The sequence below is a fragment of the Pleurodeles waltl genome, chromosome 10 (genome assembly GCF_031143425.1).
Source record: "Pleurodeles waltl isolate 20211129_DDA chromosome 10, aPleWal1.hap1.20221129, whole genome shotgun sequence".
Taxonomy (NCBI): domain Eukaryota; kingdom Metazoa; phylum Chordata; class Amphibia; order Caudata; family Salamandridae; genus Pleurodeles; species Pleurodeles waltl.
This window is the reverse complement of record NC_090449.1, coordinates 1,006,839,367-1,006,863,859: the sequence shown is the minus strand read 5'-3', so window position 1 is coordinate 1,006,863,859 and position 24,493 is coordinate 1,006,839,367. Positions and strand designations below refer to the sequence as shown.

Sequence of the window (24,493 nt, the reverse complement as noted above, 5' to 3'; positions counted from 1 at the left end):
TACAACATATCTGTATGAATATTTCTCTGTATTGCCAATGCTCATCCATGCAAATCCATAGGAAGCAATTGGTCTTGGCAAAACAAATCTGAAATAGGAATAGTGACATCCTGGTGCCAACAACATTGTATCACAATTGCCTAGTGGCTGCCATCTCTCCAAAACACTCTCACTGTCTACTGGAGGAAGGTAGCACATTCTCCACTAGCATTCATTGTCATTCCACATATCGCTGACACTCCCCTATGAATGCCAGCTTCTCCTTCCCCGAAAGAAACCTAGCGCCAGCAGATCTGAAGAGTAACTGTTCCTAACTTGGGACATACTACGATGTGAGCAGTGTTTCCAGCCCCGAGTCATGACAGGGGCCCAATGCTGTTTGCTGCCCTAAGGGATAAAATGTTATCCTTCTAGCTCTACCCTGGATCTTAAGAGAAGGAATAGTCATAAACATACTAGTAACCTTACCCATTTTTTTTTAGGTCTGACACAGCCTTAGCCTTTGTCATAGAGCGAAAAAAAAAAAATCAACCAGAGTGGTAATGTTGGTCAGTCCAGTTTAGCCATTGGTTTGTTTGGGTCAGTCCCATTCATCTGTTATTTGAAGAAAGCATCATTCACTTATTTGATGAGGTCAGAGCAATTAAAGGTGAGTAGCGCATGTCCGTCTCTGTGGCAAAACCTCCCCTGTGTCTCACCATTGATACATTGCTCAGGAAGAGGACTGGACGCGTCTTGTACTCATATGCTTGGAATAGCACAGCACCCACGCCTACATCCAATGTGTCTTGTTAGGTCTTGCCTAAGAAATCACATGTGCTACCTGTTGAGGCATTTTGTTACCTTACAGTGGATGTAGACCCCTCCCATTGCTTACCATTGTTTGGCTTCTTTGTTACTCTAATTTGCTTGCTTCTTGTTTTTAGCAGTGTGGGCTTTCCTTCCTGTTCTTGTGTTTGTCTCACGACTGGAGCACGGTCCTTTCACTGATCACTGTTTCAGGCTCTACTTTTTATTTTCGTTTAAATGCTGTATGAAAGAGTGCATTTGTTTTTCTGCGGTTTCCCGTGAGTGCTCTGTGCTCCTCTCGCTTGCCTGTGTGCTCCTCCCCCACAACCCCAACATTGCCTTCTCATGCGTTGGTTTCTTTTATTCCCCCACCCGCCCACCACTGTGTTTCTCCCCTCGAAGCCCCAAGTTGCTTCCATCCCTTGCCCCCATATTGCTTCTATCCCCACCCACATCCTGTGTCACTTTCCTAATGTGCTTTAACACCTCCATGCCCCACCTGCACCTTGGTGAAGCTTCTGCCCATTGCCCCCTATAATTGTTCCACCACCCACCAATGCCATCAGTGTTGGTTCTCTCCGCTTTCAAAACAAATAAAGCTTTAATTTTTGTTTTTTCATTTTATTTACTGATCTAACGCAGATTATCTAAAAAAAAGGAAGGAAAAAAATAGCCACGTTATTTTGGAGATGGGAGCATGCATTGTGTGCACACCTATAAATTTAAGTGACTGGCTGCTTTATAGGACTTTTTTTTTTTACGACCATTAGTCGTGCAGCCCAGCATCGGGGATGCGGTGCCACATGGCTAAAACTATTGGCAAAGCCTACAGCTTTCAAAGGTGAGACCTACTGCCAGTGCTTGACATAGAATATAGCCTGACTAAAAAAGTGAGGTAAGGGTTAAAAAAAAAAAGGGCAACATTTTTTTCATCATATTAAATGTTTTGTTCAGAATTTCAAGAAAGGAAATAACATTTACAATAATATCAAGTAGGATACATTCGCAAAAACTTTAAATCATGAAGCATTGCTTTTTCCAAATTATAATTCTGGGTTAAATCCAAGACGTATAATACAGTAAACCATTTGAAAAGTTATTGACTATACAATTTAAAAGTACAGAACGAAGGCAAGATAGAGAGAGGAGTACCTAACTATAACACTGTACTTTTTTATTATGGTGGGGAAAAAATATTGGACTGAATGTGGCCCTAGTAAGTAACCAGTGGCTTGGATTGCTTGTTTTCTGATTCAGTGATCTAGGGTCTTGACTGTCACTAGTGAAACAGGACCAAGACATATTTGCATAAGGTGGGCAAAAGACAAATAACTTGGGATGTAGCCCCTGAGTAATTAACAGTGGCTGAGATTCCTCATAGAAATAACGTACAAAAGTATTATGGCCTAAATATCCAGAACAAACTTGCTGTAATGGTAAATATTGGTAGGTAAGTATATATTTATTATTCCTAACTCCATATCCATGTATCTTGAAAATGTATATATCCTCAAAGTATACGTATGTGGAACTAAATATATTAAGTCCATACCTACCTATATATACACTTACTTACACAAAAGTTTGGTATTGATATTTTGACCACAATATTTTGGTAGGACAATAATTTGACAACAGTTTCCAGTAGTATTCCACCCTATTCAGCCTCTCCAAGTGGTCTGTACATTTTTCATAGACAGTGTTACTGTCATCACTTAACACTACTGCTACCACTCTTTTAGATCCCACCTCATGTACTAGTTCATGAATATTACTAATACTGGCAAAAGTATTATGACTAGTTATACTGCTGTTATCACTCCTGGTACCACCACTACTACTACTTGCTGTTTTCTTAATAGGGCTAATACATCTAAAAGCCTCAGTTACGTGTTAAGTGGTAAAAATGGGAAACCTCCACAGCTGTTAAATTCCAAATCCACAGGGTTTGTGATTTAGTTCATGCAATGAATACAACCATTTACAATACAGGGAGTGCAGCATTATTAGGCAAGTTGTATTTTTGAGGATTAATTTTATTATTGAACAACAACCATGTTCTCAATGAACCCAAAAAACTAATTAATATCAAAGCTGAATATTTTTGGAAGTAGTTTTTAGTTTGTTTTTAGTTTTAGCTATGTTAGGGGGATATCTGTGTGTGCAGGTGACTATTACTGTGCATAATTATTAGGCAACTTAACAAAAAAAAATATATACCCATTTCAATTATTTATTATTACCAGTGAAACCAATATAACATCTCAACATTCACAAATATACATTTCTGACATTCAAAAACAAAACAAAAACAAATCAGTGACCAATATAGCCACCTTTCTTTGCAAGGACACTCAAAAGCCTGCCATCCATGGATTCTGTCAGTGTTTTGATCTGTTCACCATCAACATTGCGTGCAGCAGCAACCACAGCCTCCCAGACACTGTTCAGAGAGGTGTACTGTTTTCCCTCCTTGTAAATCTCACATTTGATGATGGACCACAGGTTCTCAATGGGGTTCAGATCAGGTGAACAAGGAGGCCATGTCATTAGATTTCCTTCTTGTATACCCTTTCTTGCCAGCCACGCTGTGGAGTACTTGGACGCGTGTGATGGAGCATTGTCCTGCATGAAAATCATGTTTTTCTTGAAGGATGCAGACTTCTTCCTGTACCACTGCTTGAAGAAGGTGTATTCCAGGAACTGGCAGTAGGACTGGGAGTTGAGCTTGACTCCATCCTCAACCCGAAGAGGCCCCACAAGCTCATCTTTGATGATACCAGCCCAAACCAGTACTCCACCTCCACCTTGCTGGCGTCTGAGTCGGACTGGAGCTCTCTGCCCTTTACCAATCCAGCCACGGGCCCATCCATCTGGCCCATCAAGACTCACTCTTATTTCATCAGTCCATAAAACCTTAGAAAAATCAGTCTTGAGATATTTCTTGGCCCAGTCTTGACGTTTCAGCTTGTGTGTCTTGTTCAGTGGTGGTTGTCTTTCAGCCTTTCTTACCTTGGCCATGTCTCTGAGTATTGCACACCTTGTGCTTTTGGGCACTCCAGTGATGTTGCAGCTCTGAAATATGGCCAAACTGGTGGCAAGTGGCATCGTGGCAGCTTCACGCTTGACTTTTCTCAGTTCATGGGCAGTTATTTTGCGCCTTGGTTTTTCCACACGCTTCTTGCGACCCTGTTGACTATTTTGAATGAAACGCTTGATTGTTCGATGATCACGCTTCAGAAGCTTTGCAATTTTAAGAGTGCTGCATCCCTCTGCAAGATATCTCACTATTTTTGACTTTTCTGAGCCTGTCAAGTCCTTCTTTTGACCCATTTTGCCAAAGGAAAGGAAGTTGCCTAATAATTATGCACACCTGATATAGGGTGTTGATGTCATTAGACCACACCCCTTCTCATTACAGAGATGCACATCACCTAATATGCTTAATTGGTAGTAGGCTTTCGAGCCTATACAGCTTGGAGTAAGACAACATGCATAAAGAGGATGATGTGGTCAAAATACTAATTTGCCTAATAATTCTGCACTCCCTGTAAACTTATTAAAGGCCATACCCTGTTAATGCACTGTATAAGCATAGATAGAATTAATACTTTGTGGAAGAGCTTCAGGACCAACAACCCTAAGTGGACATTTTCAAAAGATATGAAAACCCACCTTTTCATTCTCGCTTTCGCTTGTTCATCTGATATTGCCCTGTCTCTCAGCCTTCCACATTCTGTGGTAATTTGTGACTAAGCCCCTAGAAGTCCCCTTGTGATTCACCCTGGGGTGGTTCTGTTCCACAGTCAAGCCACATTAAATTCTGACTTCACACAACTAATAATGTGATATATGCTTGGGATATATTTCATTCTAGTAGGTCTACTGATGTAGACTTCAAGACCCGGCTATGTGCTTGCCATGTGGGACAGGTAGCTACTGGTCTGGTCAGCAGGATATCTGACAACACAACACCACATCTGGGATAGGAAGTGCTCTGGAGGGTGTGAGAAAGGGGTGGACCCGGGAAGGGATAGAGGGGAGATACAGGCAACAGGGTATTGAAGGCTGTGCATTGTAAGAGCAAAAAGCATGTTAAATATCTCTGCAATTGCACATAAAGAGTGAAAGATTACCAGGGGCTGTATTACAGAAAGTGCCCTGGGGGCACAATGGGCATGTAAACCTGCTTTGTGTGCCCCTGAGGCACTTTTGTATAACAGAAGGGACTGCAGATGCTTGTGTAGCCCCGTCTGAAGTATTGATAGCCCACATGTAGCACCAGAGGAACACAGACCCTAAGACTCTAAGGAGGTGCACTGTAAGTGCGTCACAAAAATGTGGTGCACTTTCAGTGTGCCCCTTGAAGGCAGCCCTCTGGTGGGCTAAAAAGGAACCCCCAGACATCTCCCGTAGGGGTATTGCAGTCACTCACTGCACCTACCTGCAAGGGGACCTCTCACCCCTCGTTAAAGTACTGGCGGGTTGCTGCCTGCACAGAGAAACATGGAGCGGCTTTGAAGCATCCGCTCTATACATCATTGATCCCAGGGCAGGGCGAGTTTGTAACTGCCCTTGGGGCACTGCATTCAACATAATAAGGTGCACTGTCCCCGTTGGCCAGTGCACCTTTTTAAAGGTGTGCAGTGGCTCAAACAGGGAAAGTGCGGCATATTTGTAATATGGCTTCTGGGGGCATACTTCTTCTTAGAGCCTTTCCCAACATGACAAAAGGGTTCATTTTATGCTGTTTTGACTACAGGCACTTTCAGAAGTATTTATCATGCATTGACTCTTATTGCACTGGAGTATTTGTATGGTGCTTCATAGCCTCCCAGGCCCAAAGCACTTTCTGGATGCTCAAGTAAGTGGTAACTCAGTCTATTGAGCATGGTTGGTATTGTGTGGGTTTGTCGGGTTCCTATGTGAAAAATGTTGTGTGATATCTAAGGCTTGGATGTGTGTACAATTGTGTCGCACCTGGCTTGTTACCACTCGTGTGCCTGAAGGTGATGCATTTTTTATATAATACTATCCATCCCCATGACAGTATATTTGTTATTGCATCAAGGTATTACCTATTGATTGAACACCCACCTTAGAACAGTGCTTAAAGGAATATAAACAATCATTTGCAATGCAATAGGTCTTGCATTTGCTTGAATTGGAGCTATTGGCGTTGTAAATGCATAATTGGACTTTTCTTGCCACATAAATTGGTCAACCCTGCCACATAATTTGCTCCTCTCTGCCACTTAACTCCATTGTCCCTGCATATAACTAAAGCACTTCCATTTACCTTCTTTCTCTATCTGCAGAAAAAAATGAAAATATTGCCTTTATTATATTTTTTTATATTGTTATTTTTAGGTCCCCCCAACGTAGTGTGGGGACTCAGAGATGACCTAGACAGGAAGAGCAGGTCGTGCAGTGAGTTATGGGCCGAAAGTTTAGTAAAAAGCAATGCCCCGTAAAGCATTATGGGGCGAGTTTCCAAGTGTAGTGAATATTGTAGTATCTTGACAGTAATACTCAGAACAGTCCCTAGAGGCACCACTATAAAAATAGCATTTATGAAAAAACATGGTAATGTAACCATATAGTCAGCCCTTAAAGGACATAACGACATGAAAACAGAATGGCAGATAGTAATGTAGTGTAACCGTATATGTAGCCCCTAGAGGGCGCAGTGCTTTACACATTTTCAGGCCTAGCAGTCCTACTTCAGTACTATTACAAACAAGGCCCTTAAAACACAAACTAGTCACAGCTGTAAAACAAAACTTCCAGCCATGACAGAGCTTAAAAAGACACTGAATGGTGGGATAGGTTACTATTTTGGGGTCCCCAAACCTAGGGTGACCTAGACAGAAAGAGTGTGTCATGCTGAACGGTTTGGTGGTGGTCCCATAGTTGTAGGACCACCACAGGCTGAGTTACGGCAAAAATGTTTTGAAAAAGAAATGCCCTGCAAAGCATTATGGGGCGGGTTTCCTGAGTGTAGTGAATATTGTAATATTGGCTTTCCTGTTCTGCCTTGAGAGCCACTTTGAGGATTTGTTTGTTTATTTCTGTTTTAAATGCTCCAGTTTGTATATTTTTCAACTGCTAAACTTGTGAAGTGGTCCTCCTGTAATGCGCTCCTCTGATCAAGTTCCCGTTATATGAAACTTCAGCGCTCCTCCAATATATGAACCATTTAAAAAAAATTATTAAATAAATTAAAAAGCCCCCCCCCCCAGCTTGAAGACTTTGGGGGTCATTCTGACCCTGGCGGTCACCGACCGCCAGGGCCAACGACCGCGGAAGCACCGCCAACAGGCTGGCGGTGCTTCCTGGGACATTCTACCGCTGCGGTCAGAAAAGGGGAACCGGCGGTTTCCCGCCGGTTTTCCCCTGGCCCAGGGAATCCAGCGCCGCCATGGGGATTCCGACCCCCTTCCCGCCACCCTGTTCCTGGCGGTTGTTACCGCCAGGAACAGGATGGCGGGAACGGGTGCCGTGGGGCTAACAGGGCCCCATAATGATTTTCAGTGTCTGCTTTGCAGACACTGAAAATCGCGACGGGTGCCACTGCACCCGTCGCACACCAGCAACTCCGCCGGCTCCATTCGGAGACGGCTTCATCGTTGCTGGGTCTTTCCCGCTGGGCCGGCGGGCGGCCTTTTGGCGGTCGTCCGCCGGCCCAGCGGGAAAGCCAGAATGGCCGCCGCGGTCTTTTGACCGCGGTGCGGTCATTCGGCGGTTCCCGCCAGGCAGGCGGCTACTGCCGCCCGCCGCGGTTGGAATGACTGCCTTTGTGCGCAGACACCACAAAGAAACAGTGGTATGCTCGAAATAAGCAAGAGGAAGAAACAACATATAGCCACGCAGTGAGAAGCGGCAAGGCAAAAGAAAAAATTGTGCACCACACTAAGCAATATGGCCTATCGTTTAGTAATCCATGTAAAAGGGTCCGTCTTCAAGGCTTAACAAAGAATCCTGAAGGCGGGGCAAACATAAAGCATTTACCTATAAAATAAAAGGAATTTTTTGAAAGGCAGGCCCAGGAACGAATGAAAGTGATGGGTGTGATTAAAGCCCTCAGAGTAGATTACAACATGTCGAAGACAGCGCTGCTAAGCTCAACCTAAAAAGCACTAGGACCACCAACAAACAATCATGAAATTCATAAATTAGTACCAATTTAATGCAGTAAGTCATAATGAGGTTGCATCCAGTAACATTTAGTAATGGTTCATATATGTCATCCCATACTCCATGCCATCTTCAAGTAAACTTGAAGTTCACTGCATCATTATGATGCATTTTTATGTTGTATGTGCCAACATTTTCCAAAATATTCCTGTTGCGTTGTTGTCAACTGAACTTAGAATTTTGCTGATCATAAACTTGATCAACATGGGCATGTCTTTCCTTCAATGACTGCCATTTCACTCTCGTTCTCTATCAGCTCATGAAGCTAAACCAGGACTGGGATCAGATTTACCGCAGCTCCACCACCGGTTTACAGCAGACAGTGGGGTGTCTTCAACAAGAGGTGGTAGCCCTCAAGCAGCACGCTGAGCGACTTGCTATGAAGCTGGACCATGAACAGGTGTGTACCAGAAGACACGTAGCTACAGATTTACATCTTTCCTTGGGATTTTGCTTCCAATTTTCAGTCTGGCTTGAAAGCATAACTGTGTCCAAGACATGTTATTGGTAAATGTTTAAAATATACATAGCGTGGGCTTTGACTCCTTCTAGAGGAGAATGACTCTCTAACCTCATTCTACTACCTGTTTGGTGTATCATCCCACCTACTAGGAGGTGCTTTCATTGGAATGCATGAGGGAGTATTTTACATATCAAAACCACACTCAGTTATCACACTATTTATCTCCTATATCCATTCAGCAATGGTTTTTGCTACACTTTTTCCAGCACTGCCAAAGCCAACAAGGCAGGCTTTAGTGCATTAAAGAGTATCTGTGCATCTAGCACATGTAAACGACATTTGTAGATGTATTTGTTTACATATAATGATACATTAAACCTATACTTATTGGCTTTGCCAGTTCTTGTTATTAAAAAGCTAGTAAATCTAGTGAAGTTGTATTTGAGGAGAACTCCTTTTCCAACCCATGGCCATCAACATTAAAATGACTTTAGGCAAGAAACCACAGCAGTGCAACACACATTACCAGAGTAGTAAGAGGAAGTCTCCCAGTTATCTTTTTTACTGATTTCTACACATAAACACAGATGATAAAACACCTGTTCTGCTGCATGCATTTGTTTTAAAATGGAAAAATTAAAAAATGTGATCTTATTTTGAGTGCCCATCCATATTGTGAAATAGGACCCGGAATGCAGTAGATGTACATATGTACAGTGTACAGAGGTACAAAAGGCACAAGACATTCTAATGCAGCTTAAATAGTTGCAAGTGTACAAGTTCTACAATGATTATGTTTTCAGGACAGTGTTTCACTTTGTTATATAGTACTACTCTCTTAAATCCTAGAGACTAAAGCATAAATGTATGTCAACAAACACACAAATCTGGAATCATACTAGTTTAAACTTTTTTTTTTTGCCAGACAAAACTAAATATGGATAAATACCAATATACTGAAAACAAATAAATATGGATACATACCAATAAATTGAAAAACTATGAATAAACACTGAACTGTGGAAAAAGTGCCATAAACCTGAGAGCACTAATTACGTACCATTCATCAGTAGAAAATGAATAGGATTGTGTCTCAATGAAACGTATCTCTTGCAACTTTGTGAAGACCCACTGGCGGGTCGGTTGAAACATTTGAGGAGCTAAAGGGTCCCTCGACATTGCCATTGGGAACACAGGAAATATGTGCCTTCTTGACAAATGAGAGGTTTAATAAGTAAGTTTAACTGTTTTCACTCCTCTGCACCACAAACCGCTCTACAAAGGTCATTAAAATACATTTGTTTGATCAACTTTCTTGCAATGGAATTAGTTCTTGCAGGTGATTAAATCATTGCATCCTCTGTGCAATCAGAGACTGTGGGGGTCATTATGAATCTGGCGGTCACTAGACTGCAAGACTCGTGGATAGCGGTCAGACGCCAGAGAACCACCAGCTCTGGTCTGGAGGTGGTGGTAGTCCTAATATGCCAGAGCAGCGCTGCCCTGTCGATTACAACCCCCTTCTCCGCCAGCGGGTTCATGGCGGTAGCACTGCCGTAAAGATGCTGGTGGAGAACAGGTGCCAGCACCCTCACAATGTTCACTGTCTGCAAAGCCTGCAGGTGAGCGCATTGTCGCCGGCTCGATTACGAGCCGGAGACAAAGCTGTAGCCTGTATCCCAATGGGCCGGCGGGCGGAAACTGCTGACCTAGCGGGAAACTCTTAATGGGGCTGGTGGGGAGGTAGCCTGTGTGGTGGCAACCTCCCCGTCGGACGTTCAGCGGACAGTAAAACTGTCTGCCGAACTCATAATGATCCTCTGTGTGTTGTTGCTTATTCAAATAACCAGTGGGATCAAGTCATCAATCCACCAGTTTTCATTTCCAAAACTCAGATGAGTTCCCCATGCTTCTCTTATTTGGAATACTGTAAAAAAATCCTAAACAAATTTAAAACAAAGATTTAAGAATGCAAAAAAACTAATTTTATTTTAACTAGCTTCATAGACAGACTACTCAGTTTATTTTATTTTTATGCCAATTGCTACAAAGAAAGTCTCTTATAATATATTTTGTTCTCACATTGCCATCAAAGCATCACCTCAACGAACCTGTAACACGCATGGTATAGGAAGGACAGGTATGTCTTAAGTCTTTTCAAAATTGACAGAAAAAGCGAACACTCCAATAAAGGGTTGGATAATCATAGGATGGGTCTACCACGACAGCAAGCATAAAAGTAAAATTATTTCTTTACTGCCAGCATATATGCATTAGAATAAACCTTGAGGATTTTGTGAGCTGAAATTTAGAGCAGTTATAGGAACTGACTTCCTTTGACTATACCAGGTGGAGTTAACACTGATAAAACTGTAGTGGTTACAAAAATGAAACATGTTTAAGACAAATCCCTTTCTGCTCTAAAACGTCAGCATTACAGAAGCAGCTATATATATTTTTAAGGGTACATAATGAGGTTAGAGTGGCATGGAGGAAGATTATAAAGGCCCAGCGGAAAGGCGGATTGGCATTTCCAGATATGCAGTTGTTCTGCTGGGAGTTCAATTTCTGAAAGGTATTATTATTTTTTTTGGCTCATATACAAGTATCAATATATATGATTTATTTTTGGCTGCATAAACACCTACAGCCTTAAGTGTAGCCAATAGCCATCTACCCTGGGTATCTGCCACCATAATGTCGAATTAGCCCCAGCAGAACATATGAGCATTATAGCTGCACCTAAGGCTAGGCCAATGAAACGACTCGGGTAATAGTGTCACACTGGCCTCTGAATTTCGAATACCTTCCATTATCAGCCGGACCATTCAAGTATCAAATCAACCGTTAATGTTCCAGGGTAGAAATGTTATTTTTGTCTGCGTTTTTATATATATGTCTAGAGACCGAGGGCCAGATGTATCAGGATTTGACACAACGCATCCCAGCAAGACAACTCACTGCACTACAACAAATGGAGAGGGCAGAAATGCCCTGGCTAACTATGACGCATGCCAGCTGCCCCTCTGCGCTGGTGCACCTTTGGCTGCCAAACATCAATGCAGGCAACCTGGTGCCATGATGAAAGGGTGCCTGTGTTACACCGAGGATTGTTTTTGTGCACAAAGGGAGACCTTCCAGCACACAAATAATCCACAATTAGAAATAGAAAAAAACAAGGAGAAGTAAGAAATAAAGATATTCCTCCTTGTTGTGCCTCTCTTGGGAAGCCGTAGCATTTTGATGCATTCCTAGGTTTACTGCTGTTAGTAAATCTGAGAATGTGCCATGGGTATATACGTGGGAACATCTATTCTCTACCCATGTCATTCTCCACCCATGTGATGCCTTCCCGGCTCACAGTAACACAAGGCAGCAACTTGCACTGCCTTGCGTTACTCCAGATTTACTGCCACACAAAGTGGCTCTGCATGGCATAGTAAATCTCACTTAAGGCTTGCACTGCACTTGAGTCACCTTGAGTGACGCAAGGGCATGCTCTTGATAAATCTGGCCCTGAATATTTATTAAAAACTGTAATAATTAAGGGCAACAGTAGAGAAACGCTTAGATTTTTATTTTGCACTGCTTTGCACAAAAACTGTCTCCCACCACTCCTTGGGTAAACCCCGAACCACGAAGAGCACCATACATTCAATGAACACTCTCTCCCCCCCCCCCCCTTAACATATATTACTATTACTGAGCTCCGGATTTATTGTAAGCATTAGGGGCTGGGACTATTGAGCCTGTTTAATGCAGTTTACAAGAGCATCAGCAACCTCAGATTTTTGAATGAGATGCGCCTTTTTGTACATGATTTTCAGAAAAGCTGGACATTTTCATTTGTAACTTTGTTCCCAGTTGCCTAAACTTAGCCATCCTTTGTCTCAGCATCCACAGACTCTGTTCTGTAGTTAAAGGTTTTCAGTTAAAATCTTTTCTTCCACCAAAAATGTAGAAAATTACTAAAGATCTTTCCAAGTTTTTCTTGTTTTGGAGTGAGCCTATAATGGTCTTCAGGCACTCGTGGAATTTCAGCTCCCAGATAAATCTCATAATTATTCTTTAAAAGTTACATATTGATTAGATTAAGTATAAAATCTGTAAATCTTGCCTCATCTGTAATATCCCTGGAATATTTCGAATGTGCAGATTATTCCTAGGTTCCCCTAGTTTCCAGATTTTCCATTGTATCTTGAAACTCATCTGTGCTGGTGTGTTACATTGCACCTATGATCTTATTGTTATTGACAAACCTGTCCCGCATTGAAGCTAAGTCTGTGTAAAGCAATGGAGCCGTATCAGCCCTAACACATAATCCATATGTTACAATACAAGTCTTTATTTTTTTCTTAATTGTGCGTATTTTCCTAGCATAGAACTAGCCATGATGGGCATTAAGGCACTATACAAAGTATACAGCATGGTCCTGTGTGTGGAGATTCCAGGCGTACAGGTCAGGTATTTACGAAAGCTCTTGGTAACTTGATATGCATTATTTTTTTATTCAGTGAGCCCATCTCAGTTAGTGTTGTATCTAGACTTAACAAACCTCATTTGTACATGGTTCAGCAAGGTTCTCGAATGCACTCTGGGTCACTATTCATACAGTAAAGACGTTTATTCTGGAAAAAACATAATAATGCTTAACGGGATACTGACCCATAAAGATTGTTAGGTGCAACTGAAAGGGATATGTATAGTGAAAACTTCAACTCTAACTTAGGGCCTGATTTACATCTTGAAGGTAACAGTTCCGCCATTGGTTTTCTGACAGAAAACCCGTCCTCCAGCTTGGCTGTTCGCCCACCCAATTTAGATGTTGGAGGTCCCATGGGCAATAGGCCTCCCGAATTCCGCCTGGAATCCTCACCCGCGTTGACCTCTCCACTGGAAATTGTGGCTGGCGGCGGAACTCCAGCCACTCTTACCGCCGAGCAGATTTGGATCCGCCTTAGTGCCACGCCAACTGTGGCGGTCTGACCTCCACACCTGAGTTGGAGGATTTGGTGGTGGGGGGGGGGGGAGGAAATGAGCTAAAAACTTACGTTTTTCCCGAATTCACTTATACTTTTGACTGGACAAGAAACTGGACCTTCTGTCCCAGCTGCTACTTGACCATGAAGAAAACACGACCCCCCCATAGCCCCTCCCTTCCCGCCTGTCGCTAGACTCAGTGATAGACAACCTGCATTGGCAGTGTATATTGGGGGGCTCACTGCACATGAGCTCGGGACCACTGCAGTCATGTACATGTCACAGTAATGTTTTAAAATTATTGTGACGTGCGTATGTCAGGAAGACAATTGTGTCAGACATGGATGGGGACACACTGGTACATATCGCACGCATACACAACTTTCATTATGGTGTCAGTATTCATGACAAATGAATGCTGGTACCACAATAATGTCACAATCGCACTTGCCAACTAAGTCCAAGTGTGCACATTGCAGGGGGACCAGTACCTGTAATATTTGCATACCAGTAATGTATGTGAGTCACTACATGTATGTGTTTGTGCGTGACTGGATTGGCTAGGAGGGTGGAGCGACTGGGTGAGGTGGGGAGAGGTGTAGTGGGTGATGTGGTTGTCCCAGGTTGTGAGCCATCTGCATGTGCGTCTGCTCTTGTTGTGTAGGTTTGTTTGTTGTAATGCTGTGTGTGACATCCAGGTTAGTGTGACTGTTGTGTGGTGGTCATTGTGATATTGGGTGTATGTAAATGAGCGTGTAGTTGTGTTGGTTGTTGTGGTTGTGTTGTGTGTAGTGTCTTTGTGTATGTGGTGTCATGCATGTATGGTAATGTGTGTTTGGCATGTATGTGTTGTGGTGTAACGGCAATGCATTTTTAGTGTGAATGTGGTGTGTTGTGCAGGGGGACGCATATGGCGAACGTATAGTGTGTGTTTGTGACTTACCTCTATTCCAATGCCATTGCCTGATGTTCATTGGGTCCTGCAACATACTCCTTCCGTCAGCAATCTGCCGACAATACACCACCTGTAGAACTGTAACATACTTATATGCTCAGTTAGAACCCACCAGCCTGACTGCTAAGAAGAGCACTTTGTCGTGGCGGTTGGCGGCCTAGCCGCAGCACAACTAAATACAGCGGTCGGAACACCGTCTGCTCGATGGAGTACTCAGGCCCGCTGTTGTGGCGGATTGGCAGTAATACCATTAGATCTAAATCAGACTCTAGTCCTGTCTCTCTTACCAAGGCTGACTATTCCTTTTGAAAGAGTGCAGTGGAGCTACTTAATGGAGAATGTACCCAATGCCTGAGTTCCATTATCCAGTACGGTTGAAGAACCAAGCTTATAGCCATTGTAGGCTGCAGTGTATGAGGCACACATATTAATCTAGAATGACTAATGCAGTTAAATTCTGAATAATAATTTGTTAACCTGGTTTCCTTCTTCAATAGAACAAGAGAGAGTACTATGAACAAACCCTTCTTCAGGAGCTGAAGAAAAACCAGCACTTGCAAGAATACATCCGCCATGTTGAGTCAAAACTGCACCAGACTAGCAACAGCGAAAGGAGAACTCCAGCCGTAAGCTATTTTGAAAACTTCTTCTTTTTTTTTTTTTTTTTTTGGGGAAGAATGATATTGAATATGCCAAACTTAAACTGCCTTAGTATCCAATTGTTTTGTTCTCATTTACCTATGCCAAAAAACCCTAATCCTGAGCATCAGTGTTTATCGTCTACATTTTGGGATGCCTGCATTCCTAGCAAATCATGCATCTATCAACAGTACTCTTCTTTCTTTGAGTTATGTCAAGTTGCACCATTATCCCAGTCTGGTGGAACAAAGCTATTGCAGCCCCTGGCACCCACCAAAACTGCTCTAGTGAAGAGGAGGGGTTACTAGAGATCCTTATCAAGGGTAACACGTCAAATGGCTGTTACACAATAAGGTGTTTGTGATAGGCAGTTCATGCGCAATAACTATGATGACGACATCAGAGGGCAGTCGATTAATCACTGTCACTTGTAAAGGGCTAAAGAACAGTAAAGGAAACAGTAGGCAATTGCCAAACCTATAAAAGTCCTGTTCCAATTGGTTGGTCTTCAGTACTCTCTTAAATATCAAGAGATTATGAGATGGTCCTTGCTTTGGAGGCATCCTTAACAAGCACTGGCAAAGCCAATAGGTCTCGCCCTTGTGGCCTACTGACTTTGCCTATGCCTTTTGGCAATGCCCTACACTGGCAGAGTGTTCCAAAAATAAATAGAAAACTAAGGGCACAACAAAGTGACTGCTTCTAGTGGCAACACAGGGCAAGGTATATGCAGACATGGAGAGAACGCAGAGCTAGGGACGCAGGGGAGAAAACACCACCACCTGCGGGGTAGAAGAACGCAAGAGAGCGAGAAGCATAGAAAAATGATAGCATGCCGGGGAGCAGGGAGATGCATCGGAGGACGAGAACAACATGGAGCCCGCGGATGTCAGGGGAGAAGTGAGAGACAAATGCAGAGTAGGGGGTGATCATTTGACCAAAGGAGATGGAAGAGAGGATGGGAGAGCTTGCAATCACAAGCGCTCCCAACCAACTAGGAAAAAAAAGTTCTGTAAAAGTGAGCAATGAAAAGATAGAAGCTAGCCAGACAGAAAGATGATAAACAGACCATGAGCGATGGAAGGGTCAAACACAAAAAACAAGTTAGGACTAGGAAAGCCATTGAATAAGAAGCAAGGACATGAGTGTGCCTATACCAGTGATAAGCAATAGGCTGACTACAAACCACTGCAAATTCTTAGGTCTTTTCCACTAGACAGCTTGCAGGACCTGGCAGGCAAAAAAATCATATTATGCTCTTTGCATCTGATTATACACTACACACATTGTGCCCTGCAGTACCTCTCATTTGATTAATATAGATGCTGCAAAATTGTGCCAAACAACATAAGAGTTTGTTTTCCATTCCAAATGTGGCACTTTGCCCTTTCCCAAAATAAATACAACTGTGTGATGTACAGCTCAATGCGCAAAACACCACACAAAAACCTCTGTTATTAGGAATTTCGTTTGCTCTCCGGCAACTTAAACTATTTCATCCTGTGTGTGTTCAGTGGTTTAAGGCTGCAAGACATCAATTGCAGGGAATGACAGCGCTATGTGTTTTACATTACTTTTCCTCTGTACATCATGTTGATGGTTCAGCAGACATTTCAAGCCTCACTATTTGTAGCAGCAGAATCAGTCAATTCAAAGACGTCCTGCAGTTTCGCTGTGGGTAATTCACTAAACTCTCTAGATATCTGTCACACAGGATGTCAATCGGTGATTTCCTACGGTGTTCTCTTTTTAAATCCGAATATGTATCACAAGAGATGTGTGATCTTTTGCCAAAGATCGCACAACATGTAAGTGGAATCGTAGGACCCTGAGCAACAAAATATGTGGGTAATATGTACTGAAACAGACGCTGTTTGGTCTATCTGATAGCAAGCAGCTAAACGTTACATTTTTAACTCCATTGTATACAGGCAAGTTTGTTTTAAAGGGAAGTGGGTGCCCTGGTGCCCACCCAGGGCACCCACAGTGTGATAATCATTGCTGAATGAGGGGCGGAACCCCACTGCCCTGTGGTACCTGCCAGCTCCCCATCACCTCTGTGGTGGGAGTCGGCCTTCTTCTTTTTTAAGTGAAGTGGGTGCCCAGGGCACCCACAATGCCAGTTTCGTTGGTGGCCACATAGGAAGCCCCCAGGCCCCCCACGGCTCCTGCTGGCTCCGCAGCTAGCACAATACTGGGAGCTCCATTATTTGTTCTCACCTGGCGGGGAGCAGCTTGTGGCCCCTGGGCCCATAAAGTGGCACAGGAAGGGGAGAAGCATGCCCTGCTCCCCTTAATATTAGAACATTGGAAGTTGGCAGCTCCATTGAAAACCATGGAGTGCTGCGGGCTTTTACTGCCGGTAAAAGCCCGCAGCGCCAACATTCCAATGGGCTTTGTTCACAGCAACAGCTGTGAACAAAGCCTCACGGAGCCCGAGGGGATTCTAATCCCCTCGGGCTCCGTGAGCAATTTGTTTTTTTTAAGAGAACATTCTGCCCTGAGTGGCAGAATGTTCTAATAGCCTTAGAACCCGCCGTAGCGGGCTCTACCGGCTATTAAAGGCCCTTTCCCTTGTTAAATGCCCTCGCCTTCGGCTATAATAATTTATTGGCGCTGGGTATGGTGTGTATGGGGCCTTTGAGATTCAGTGCGCACCCCTTTCCCATAATGTGAATAACGCCCAAGGGGATGGGGTCCGCAGGGCCTTAAGGAAAACAAATCCCTTTTGCCACTAGGGGGCGTCCCTCTAGGACACCCCACCAGGCCTAGGGGGGCACGGTATCCCTACCTTACCCCCTTATGTGTTTTTTTAACTTTCTTTTTCCAGGACAGAGAACTGAGTCCTGAGTCCTAAAAGTGATGCTGCCAGGTCTTTGTTGTTGTGGTGTCATCGAGTCACACCGTATCTTAAGATCTGCCGGCTCCGCAGATCCTCAGCGGCATGAAATATCTATATTTTTTAAACCTTAATATTACACAAAATCACAAAAAGCACACCTTTTGACCCAATATCTTGCTTTGTGTGAAATTTGGTGTAATTCCGTTTAGCTGTTTGTTTCTGTAGCTATGTCTAATTTTCTGTGGAAAAATTAATGTGGAATACATGTTTGGGACCCCACCTTTTTCTCGGTTGCCGCTTGATGGATCACCCAAATAGTTTCCAGGAAGGAACAAAGGTGGATGAGATTTTTTGGCAACGTTTTGTGAAGATGCTTCATTCTGTGCCAAAGTTATAAACAAAACAAAAAATGCTTTTACTACGGAAACGTGGTCCTAACTTTAACAACCCACTGGCAACTGCCACTGATATTACAAGTGGCTGTCTCCTCTGGGTAGTTATAGTTAGGTCACTGTTTTCATAGGAAACACCCTTTTTGTTTTGCTAATAACTTTAGCACTGTTTGAAAATCTTCATGAAACTTCCCAAAAAAGTGCTCTTTTTTGCCTGGTTCATGTATGAAAAGGTTCAGAGTAATCCGTCAAGCGGGGGCCGAGCAAAAAGGGGGTTCCTATGATGGCTTGGGGAGAGGTGTCCCTCCCCTTTTTAATTGGCTTTGTCCCCAGAGGATGGGATCCCCGGGACCTTTCTAAGGCTCGGGGCGATAGGGGGCTGCATGGTCCACCTACCCTTTTATGTGCATTATGGCCCCAGGGGATGAGCCTAATTAGGATCCAGGCGGGGGCAGCACGTCCCCTCACTTATTTTTAATGAATTGACAACAAAAATGTACAACAAAAACATTTTTGGCCCCCAGGCTGCATCTCGCTGACCTAGGTCTTTTTTTGAGTTGTTTAGGAGGACTCTGGACTTAGTCCCGAGTACGGAGATGGCTGCTACCACTTCCTTGCAGATGTGGCAGCAGCCAATCAGATCTCAGCAGGAAATCTATCAGATCTAGGGAGGCTCGCTATCCCTAAATATACAAAGGAGCATATTCATGTGAGGTTGCATCACGCATGCACCACACAATGTGGTACATGCGTGACGCAAACCTCCACGTCCGATTTTTTTGAAGCTACGCAAAGCCACCTTGCGTGGCTTTGAATGGTTTAAAAAATCTGGAGTAATGCAATGCAGATCGCTGCATTGCATTACTCTGCACAAGGGAGGCATTCCATGGGTGTTGCATGGGTGCTCCCACGCACCTCCCATGGTTTCTGACACATTGCCACATTTACCAAACAAACTTAGTAGATCTGAGAATGCGCCAAAAAGATACACCTTCCCAGGAGAGGCGTAACAAGGACAAATATTTTTATTTCTCCTCATTACTTTCTCTTTCTATATTTGCTGCATTCTATAGCGGACACAGATAGAGGAATGTACCTCACAGGTTTGTTTTTGTGCAGGAAGGTGATCCACTCTGCACAAAAACAATCCTGCATGCAACACAGGAACCCTTGCACCATGGTGCAAGGGTTTGTGTGTTGGTGCATGGCAGCCCATTGTGCGCCAGCGCAGGGAGAAAAGTCAGGATTGCCAGTATGCCTTAAATATGGTGCATTCCTGTTTGCCAGTGATGGTGTGCAGCGCAGCAAGGTTACTGCTTCACTAACCCCATAAATATGCCCCAAAGTTTTTGAACATTAATTGCTAAAACAAAAAAATACTGGATGGATTTACACCAAATCACAGAAAACACTCTTTCCACACCAAGATCTAGCTTTCTGCCAAATCTGGTGTAAATTTGTTCAGCGGTGTGTGTCTAAAGTTCCTATGGAAAAATGAATGTGGAAAACGCATTTTGGGGTCCCCTTTTTCTTGGGCCACACTTTACTGATCACCCCAAAACTTTCCATGTGCAAACTAGTCAAAAAGTACCACTTTTTTCAGAAAGTTCTGTGGCGATTTCTGAAATGGCACCAAAGTTATTAGCAGCACAAACAAGCATTGGCAAAGCCAATAGGTCTCGCCTATACAAGAGCTGTTGGCTTTGGCAATGTGTTTTGCCATGTTGTACACCAGTGTGGCTCCTGTCCAGCATGACTAAAATATAGTGGCGTGGAGTGTCACAGTGGAGTGGGGGAGTAGAGTTTTGTAGAGTGTCAGAAAGTGGATTTGTTTGAATGTTGTAGAGTAGGATGATTAGAGTGTTGTAAAGTTGAGTAGAGGAGAGTAGTGTGGAATAGGGTGGAGTGGGTGGGAGTCGATTGAGGTAGTGGGGTGGATTGAAATGGGGTGAGGTGGATGGGATTGGGGTGGATTCGAGGGAGGTGGATTAGATTGGATTTGGTAGGTGGGATTGGATTTGATTGGGAAGGATTTGATTATAGTTGGTTGGGCTGGAATGGAATGGGAGTGGGCAGACTGAACTGGGTTGGGTGGACTGGATTGGGAAAGAGTGGATGGACTGGAGTAGAGTGTGGTGGATTGGAGTGAGGGGGTGAATTGGAGTGGGGTGTATTAGAGAGGGGTGAATCGGACTGGAGTGGGGTTGGATGTATCGGATTGGGGTGGGGAGTGTTGGATTGGATTGTGGTGGATAGGATTGGGGTGGACTGAATGGAGGTGGGGTGGATTGGAGTGCAGTGAGATGGATGGATTAGATTGGAGTGGGGTGCAGTGGGCTGAAGTGGCTTGGGTTGGACTGGATTGGGCTAGGGCGGGGTGGATTGGAGTAGATTATTTTGGAGTGAGGTGGATTGGAGTGGAGTAGGCTGGATTGATCGGATTGGAGTGTGGTGGACTGAACTGGGATGGATTGGGGTTGAGTGAAGTGGGGAGGGGTGAATTGGAGTGGGGTGGAGTGGATTGAAATGGGGTGGGTTGGGTTTGGTGAAATGGAGGAGGTGGATTGGGGTGGGATTACTGACTAGGATGGATTGGACTGGAGTGGATTGCATTGAGGTGAGGTGGATTAGACTGGCGTGGGGTGAATTGGACTGCGGTGGGGTGGACTGGAGTGGGGTGTATTGAATTTGAATGAGTTGGACTGGATTGAGTGGGGTGGACGAATTGAGTGTGGTGGCCTGGACTGGGGTGGATTGGATAGGGGTGGGGTGGACTAGTTTGGGGTTGATTGAGGTGGACTGGATTGGGGTGGATTGGACTGAAGTAGGGTGGAATGGATTGAAGTAGGGTGGATTGGAGTGGGTGGATTGAGCTGGAGTGGGGTGAGGTAGGCTGGACTGGGGTGAGTTGGACTGTTGTGGGGTGGCCGGGATTGGAGTGAGGTAGATTAAGGTGGTTTGGAGGGGGGTGGATTCAACTGGAGCAGAGTGGATTAATATGGACTGGATTGGACTGAGTAGGGTGGATTGAAGTGAAATTTACAAGAGTGGGGTGGATTGAATTGGAGTGAGATAGATTGGGTAGCGGTGGACTTGTGGACTGGAGTGTGGTGGTTGTATTGGAGTAGGGTGGGTTGGATTAGAATGGGGTGGACTGAATTGGACTAGGGTGTAGTGGATTGGAGTGGGGTAGATTGGACTGGGCTGGACTGGTGTGTGGAAGATTGGATTTATGTTGGGTTGACGGTTATAGTGGGGTGAATTGTGGTGGATTGGAGTAAGGTAAATATGGATGAAGTGGGTTTGATTAGGGTGAGGTGAGGTGGATTGAACTGGAGCAGATTGTTTTGTATTGGAGTGGGTTGCTTGGTTTTGTAACGGGGCAGGTTGGAGCGCAGCAGGTTGTTTTGGAATACAGTTGGGCAAATTGGAGTGGGGCAGGTTGTTTTGGATTGAAGTGGGGTAGTTTGTTTTGGATTGGAGTGGGGCAGGTTGTTTTGGATTGGAGTGGAGTGTATTGGAGTGGGACAGATTGTTTTGGACTGGAGTGGTGCAGACTGGAGTGGGGAAGAATGTATTCGGGTGGATTGGGGTGGGGTGGATTGAAGTGGGGTGAATTGGGGTGAATTGGGATGGAGTGGGGTGGATTTGGGTGAGGTGGATTGGATTGAGTGGGGCGGATTGTTTTGGAGTGGGACAGATTGCTTGGGATTGGAGTGCAGCAGATTGCAGTGGGGCAGATTGTTTTGGATTGGGGCAGATTGTTTTGAATTGGAGTGGGGCAGATTGTTTTGGGGTGGTGCAGATTGCTTTTGATTAGAGTGGGGCAAACTGGAGTGGGGCAGATTAGATTGAGGTGGGTTGGAATGGATTGGGGTGGGGTAGATTGGTGTGGAATAAAGTGGGTTGGATTTAGGTGGATTTTAGTGGGGTGGATTGGAGTGTACTTCATGATTATGTGTCAAGGCACCATTTCAGAGATCACACATAATAAAGAAACACTGTTGTTTTGCCATATTTCAAAAAAGTTAATTGTTATCTTTTGAGAAGAGCGCCCATGAGCAAAAACAAAAGAAAACAAGAGTGGAAAGTCAGAAAGAACGATTTGCCAAATAAAAGAAAGTTAGCTTTAAAAATTAAAACTTTGCAATTTTGTTTGTCCTGCTGGGCACATTTTTGCCAGTCACAAGCCTTCTGTTTGCTGGGCACTAAAGGTTAAAAAGAACAAAACAGTACCTCATTCGTATCAGGAGCAGTGGATGGGCACTGAATTAAGTTGAATCAATCAGTGCTTTGTCCCTGTTCTACACAGAGGAACGGAAATGATGCAGACGTGCCTTGGCGAAAACCAACAAATTGTGAGCGACAGGCGGGCTCCAAGCCCTTTACTGTATAAAAGAGTCTTGCAAGCGAGATGCATGCGCTAGCGAATGCACTCACCATAAAAAGGCATTACCTATGGAAACACAATCCTAACTATAACTACCCAGTGACAACCACCACTGGGTGATATATACACACACATATTTCTGGTCTGGGAACTTGTGGACATATTGTTTATTTTAAGTCTGTTACAACGTGGATAAATCCCGTATTATATAAAATATTTTTGAACATTTGCAGAATACCCTTGAAATAATTCTGGTGGCCGCGCAATAGATCTTAAATTTCCATACATAACACAACGTAGGTAATTCACTGTTGAACTTTGAGTAACAGTTTTCAGAAAGTGACACACATGAAAGGAATTATCAATTTAGTAATGTAGGAAGGTGTAACTGTGGAGGACGGTTGGAATGTTAAGTCTCAAATACATTGGTGTCTGTGGGACGACTGATATGGGCAATTAATTAATTTTAAACATTCAATGAGGGGCGTGGCTTCAGGCGTCAAGATGGCGGTCGCACTCTGAGAGTGCTCTGGACCCCTCCGTCATCCGCCCATAGCTAACGCGGTTTTGCCGAGCGAGGGATGCCGTTTTGACTCTCCCTGTGATCCCTGGATCCCGAGGAGCCGGTGGAGGTGAGCGGTTGCGAAAGGCAGGCTCCGATCTGCCGCCGCGGCCCGACCGGCTCCGAGGGGAAAGAAAAATAAAATGGCGGCTGGGACGGGGTCTCCGCGGCTGATTTGGCTCCGACGCTGTTGCCCTTCCTGACGCCGCGGCACCGGACTGAGGGTGCTTCGCGGGCCCTGGAGGGCACTGGGGTCGTGCTCCGCGTGTGGAGCCCCGCGGACGGGAGAGGCGGTGCCGTCCCGGCCCGAGAAAAAGGCCCTGCGTTGGTGAGGCCGCCCCTGGGTGCCCACGCAGGGTCACCGGTGTAAAAGACCCACGGACTGAGGAGACGGTGTCGCCCCGGCCTGGGGGAGGGGCCCTGCACCGAAGGGGCGGCCCCTGGGAGCCCACACAGAGACAATCGGCGAAGAAGCTCCGCGGTGCCCCGCCGGACGGGGGGCGCACGGGAGCCCTGGAGAGTGCTGAGGCTGCGCCCCAGGCACGAAGTCCCACGGATTGGAGGAGGCAACGCCGCCCCAAAAAGAGGGGCCCTGCGCCAGCGGGACCACCTTTGGGCGCCCATGAGAAGACCCACGGAACCCCGCTGAAGGGAGGCGAGACATTGTTGGCATGAAGAGGAACAGCATGACAGTGGTAAGGAGGATGCCTACCCGCGGCTCCCATTCCTCCCCCCCACCCCGGTGCCTTGATTGACTTAAGGTGAGGGCCTAGGGCGCGTGGTGTGCCCGAGTCGTGCGGGGGATCGGAGTGGACCCCATTCGAGGCGCGGAGAGGTGGGAAGGAGAGGAGACCTGGAGAAAGAGACACTTCCCCCCCCTTTTTTCATCAATTCTCAAGCAGCTATTGACAAACGGGCCGACGGACCAAATTCACCCTCCCCAACGGGGCCGCTGACCTGAATGGACCCACCGCGGACCACAAACGCGACTAAAAACAGGCCGTGAACCGACCTTGGGACACTGCGACATCCAGGAGGGACTAGATCCTGGGTTGAGGTGCCTCCCCCCTTCTCTCTCATCCCTCCCTACGCAAAAGGTGTCACGGGAAAACTGCCGAGGGGAGACCAACGAGCCAGACCCCCGGGAATCACAAACGTATCTAGAAGAGACTTTGAGCCTGCCTTCCTGGCCTTCATGCATATAATACTGAGAACATCCGTGCCTGCCTGTGGTGGCGGGTCCCCGCCGGTGTGAGCCACCCCCGCGGATCCCAATCATAACAA

The 24,493-nt window shown here is 45.0% G+C and overlaps 1 protein-coding gene across 1 annotated transcript in view; it reads left to right on the top strand.

Annotated features, from left to right (window-relative positions):
* The window catches only part of LOC138262117 (TNFAIP3-interacting protein 3-like), a 98,256-nt gene that overhangs the window by 56,796 nt on the left and 16,967 nt on the right, over positions 1–24,493 (top strand). The window contains exons 4-5 of the mRNA XM_069211883.1: positions 8,243–8,386; positions 14,882–15,010. Coding sequence (XP_069067984.1) covers positions 8,243–8,386; positions 14,882–15,010 — 273 coding nt within the window. The remainder of the gene's footprint in view (positions 1–8,242; positions 8,387–14,881; positions 15,011–24,493) is intronic.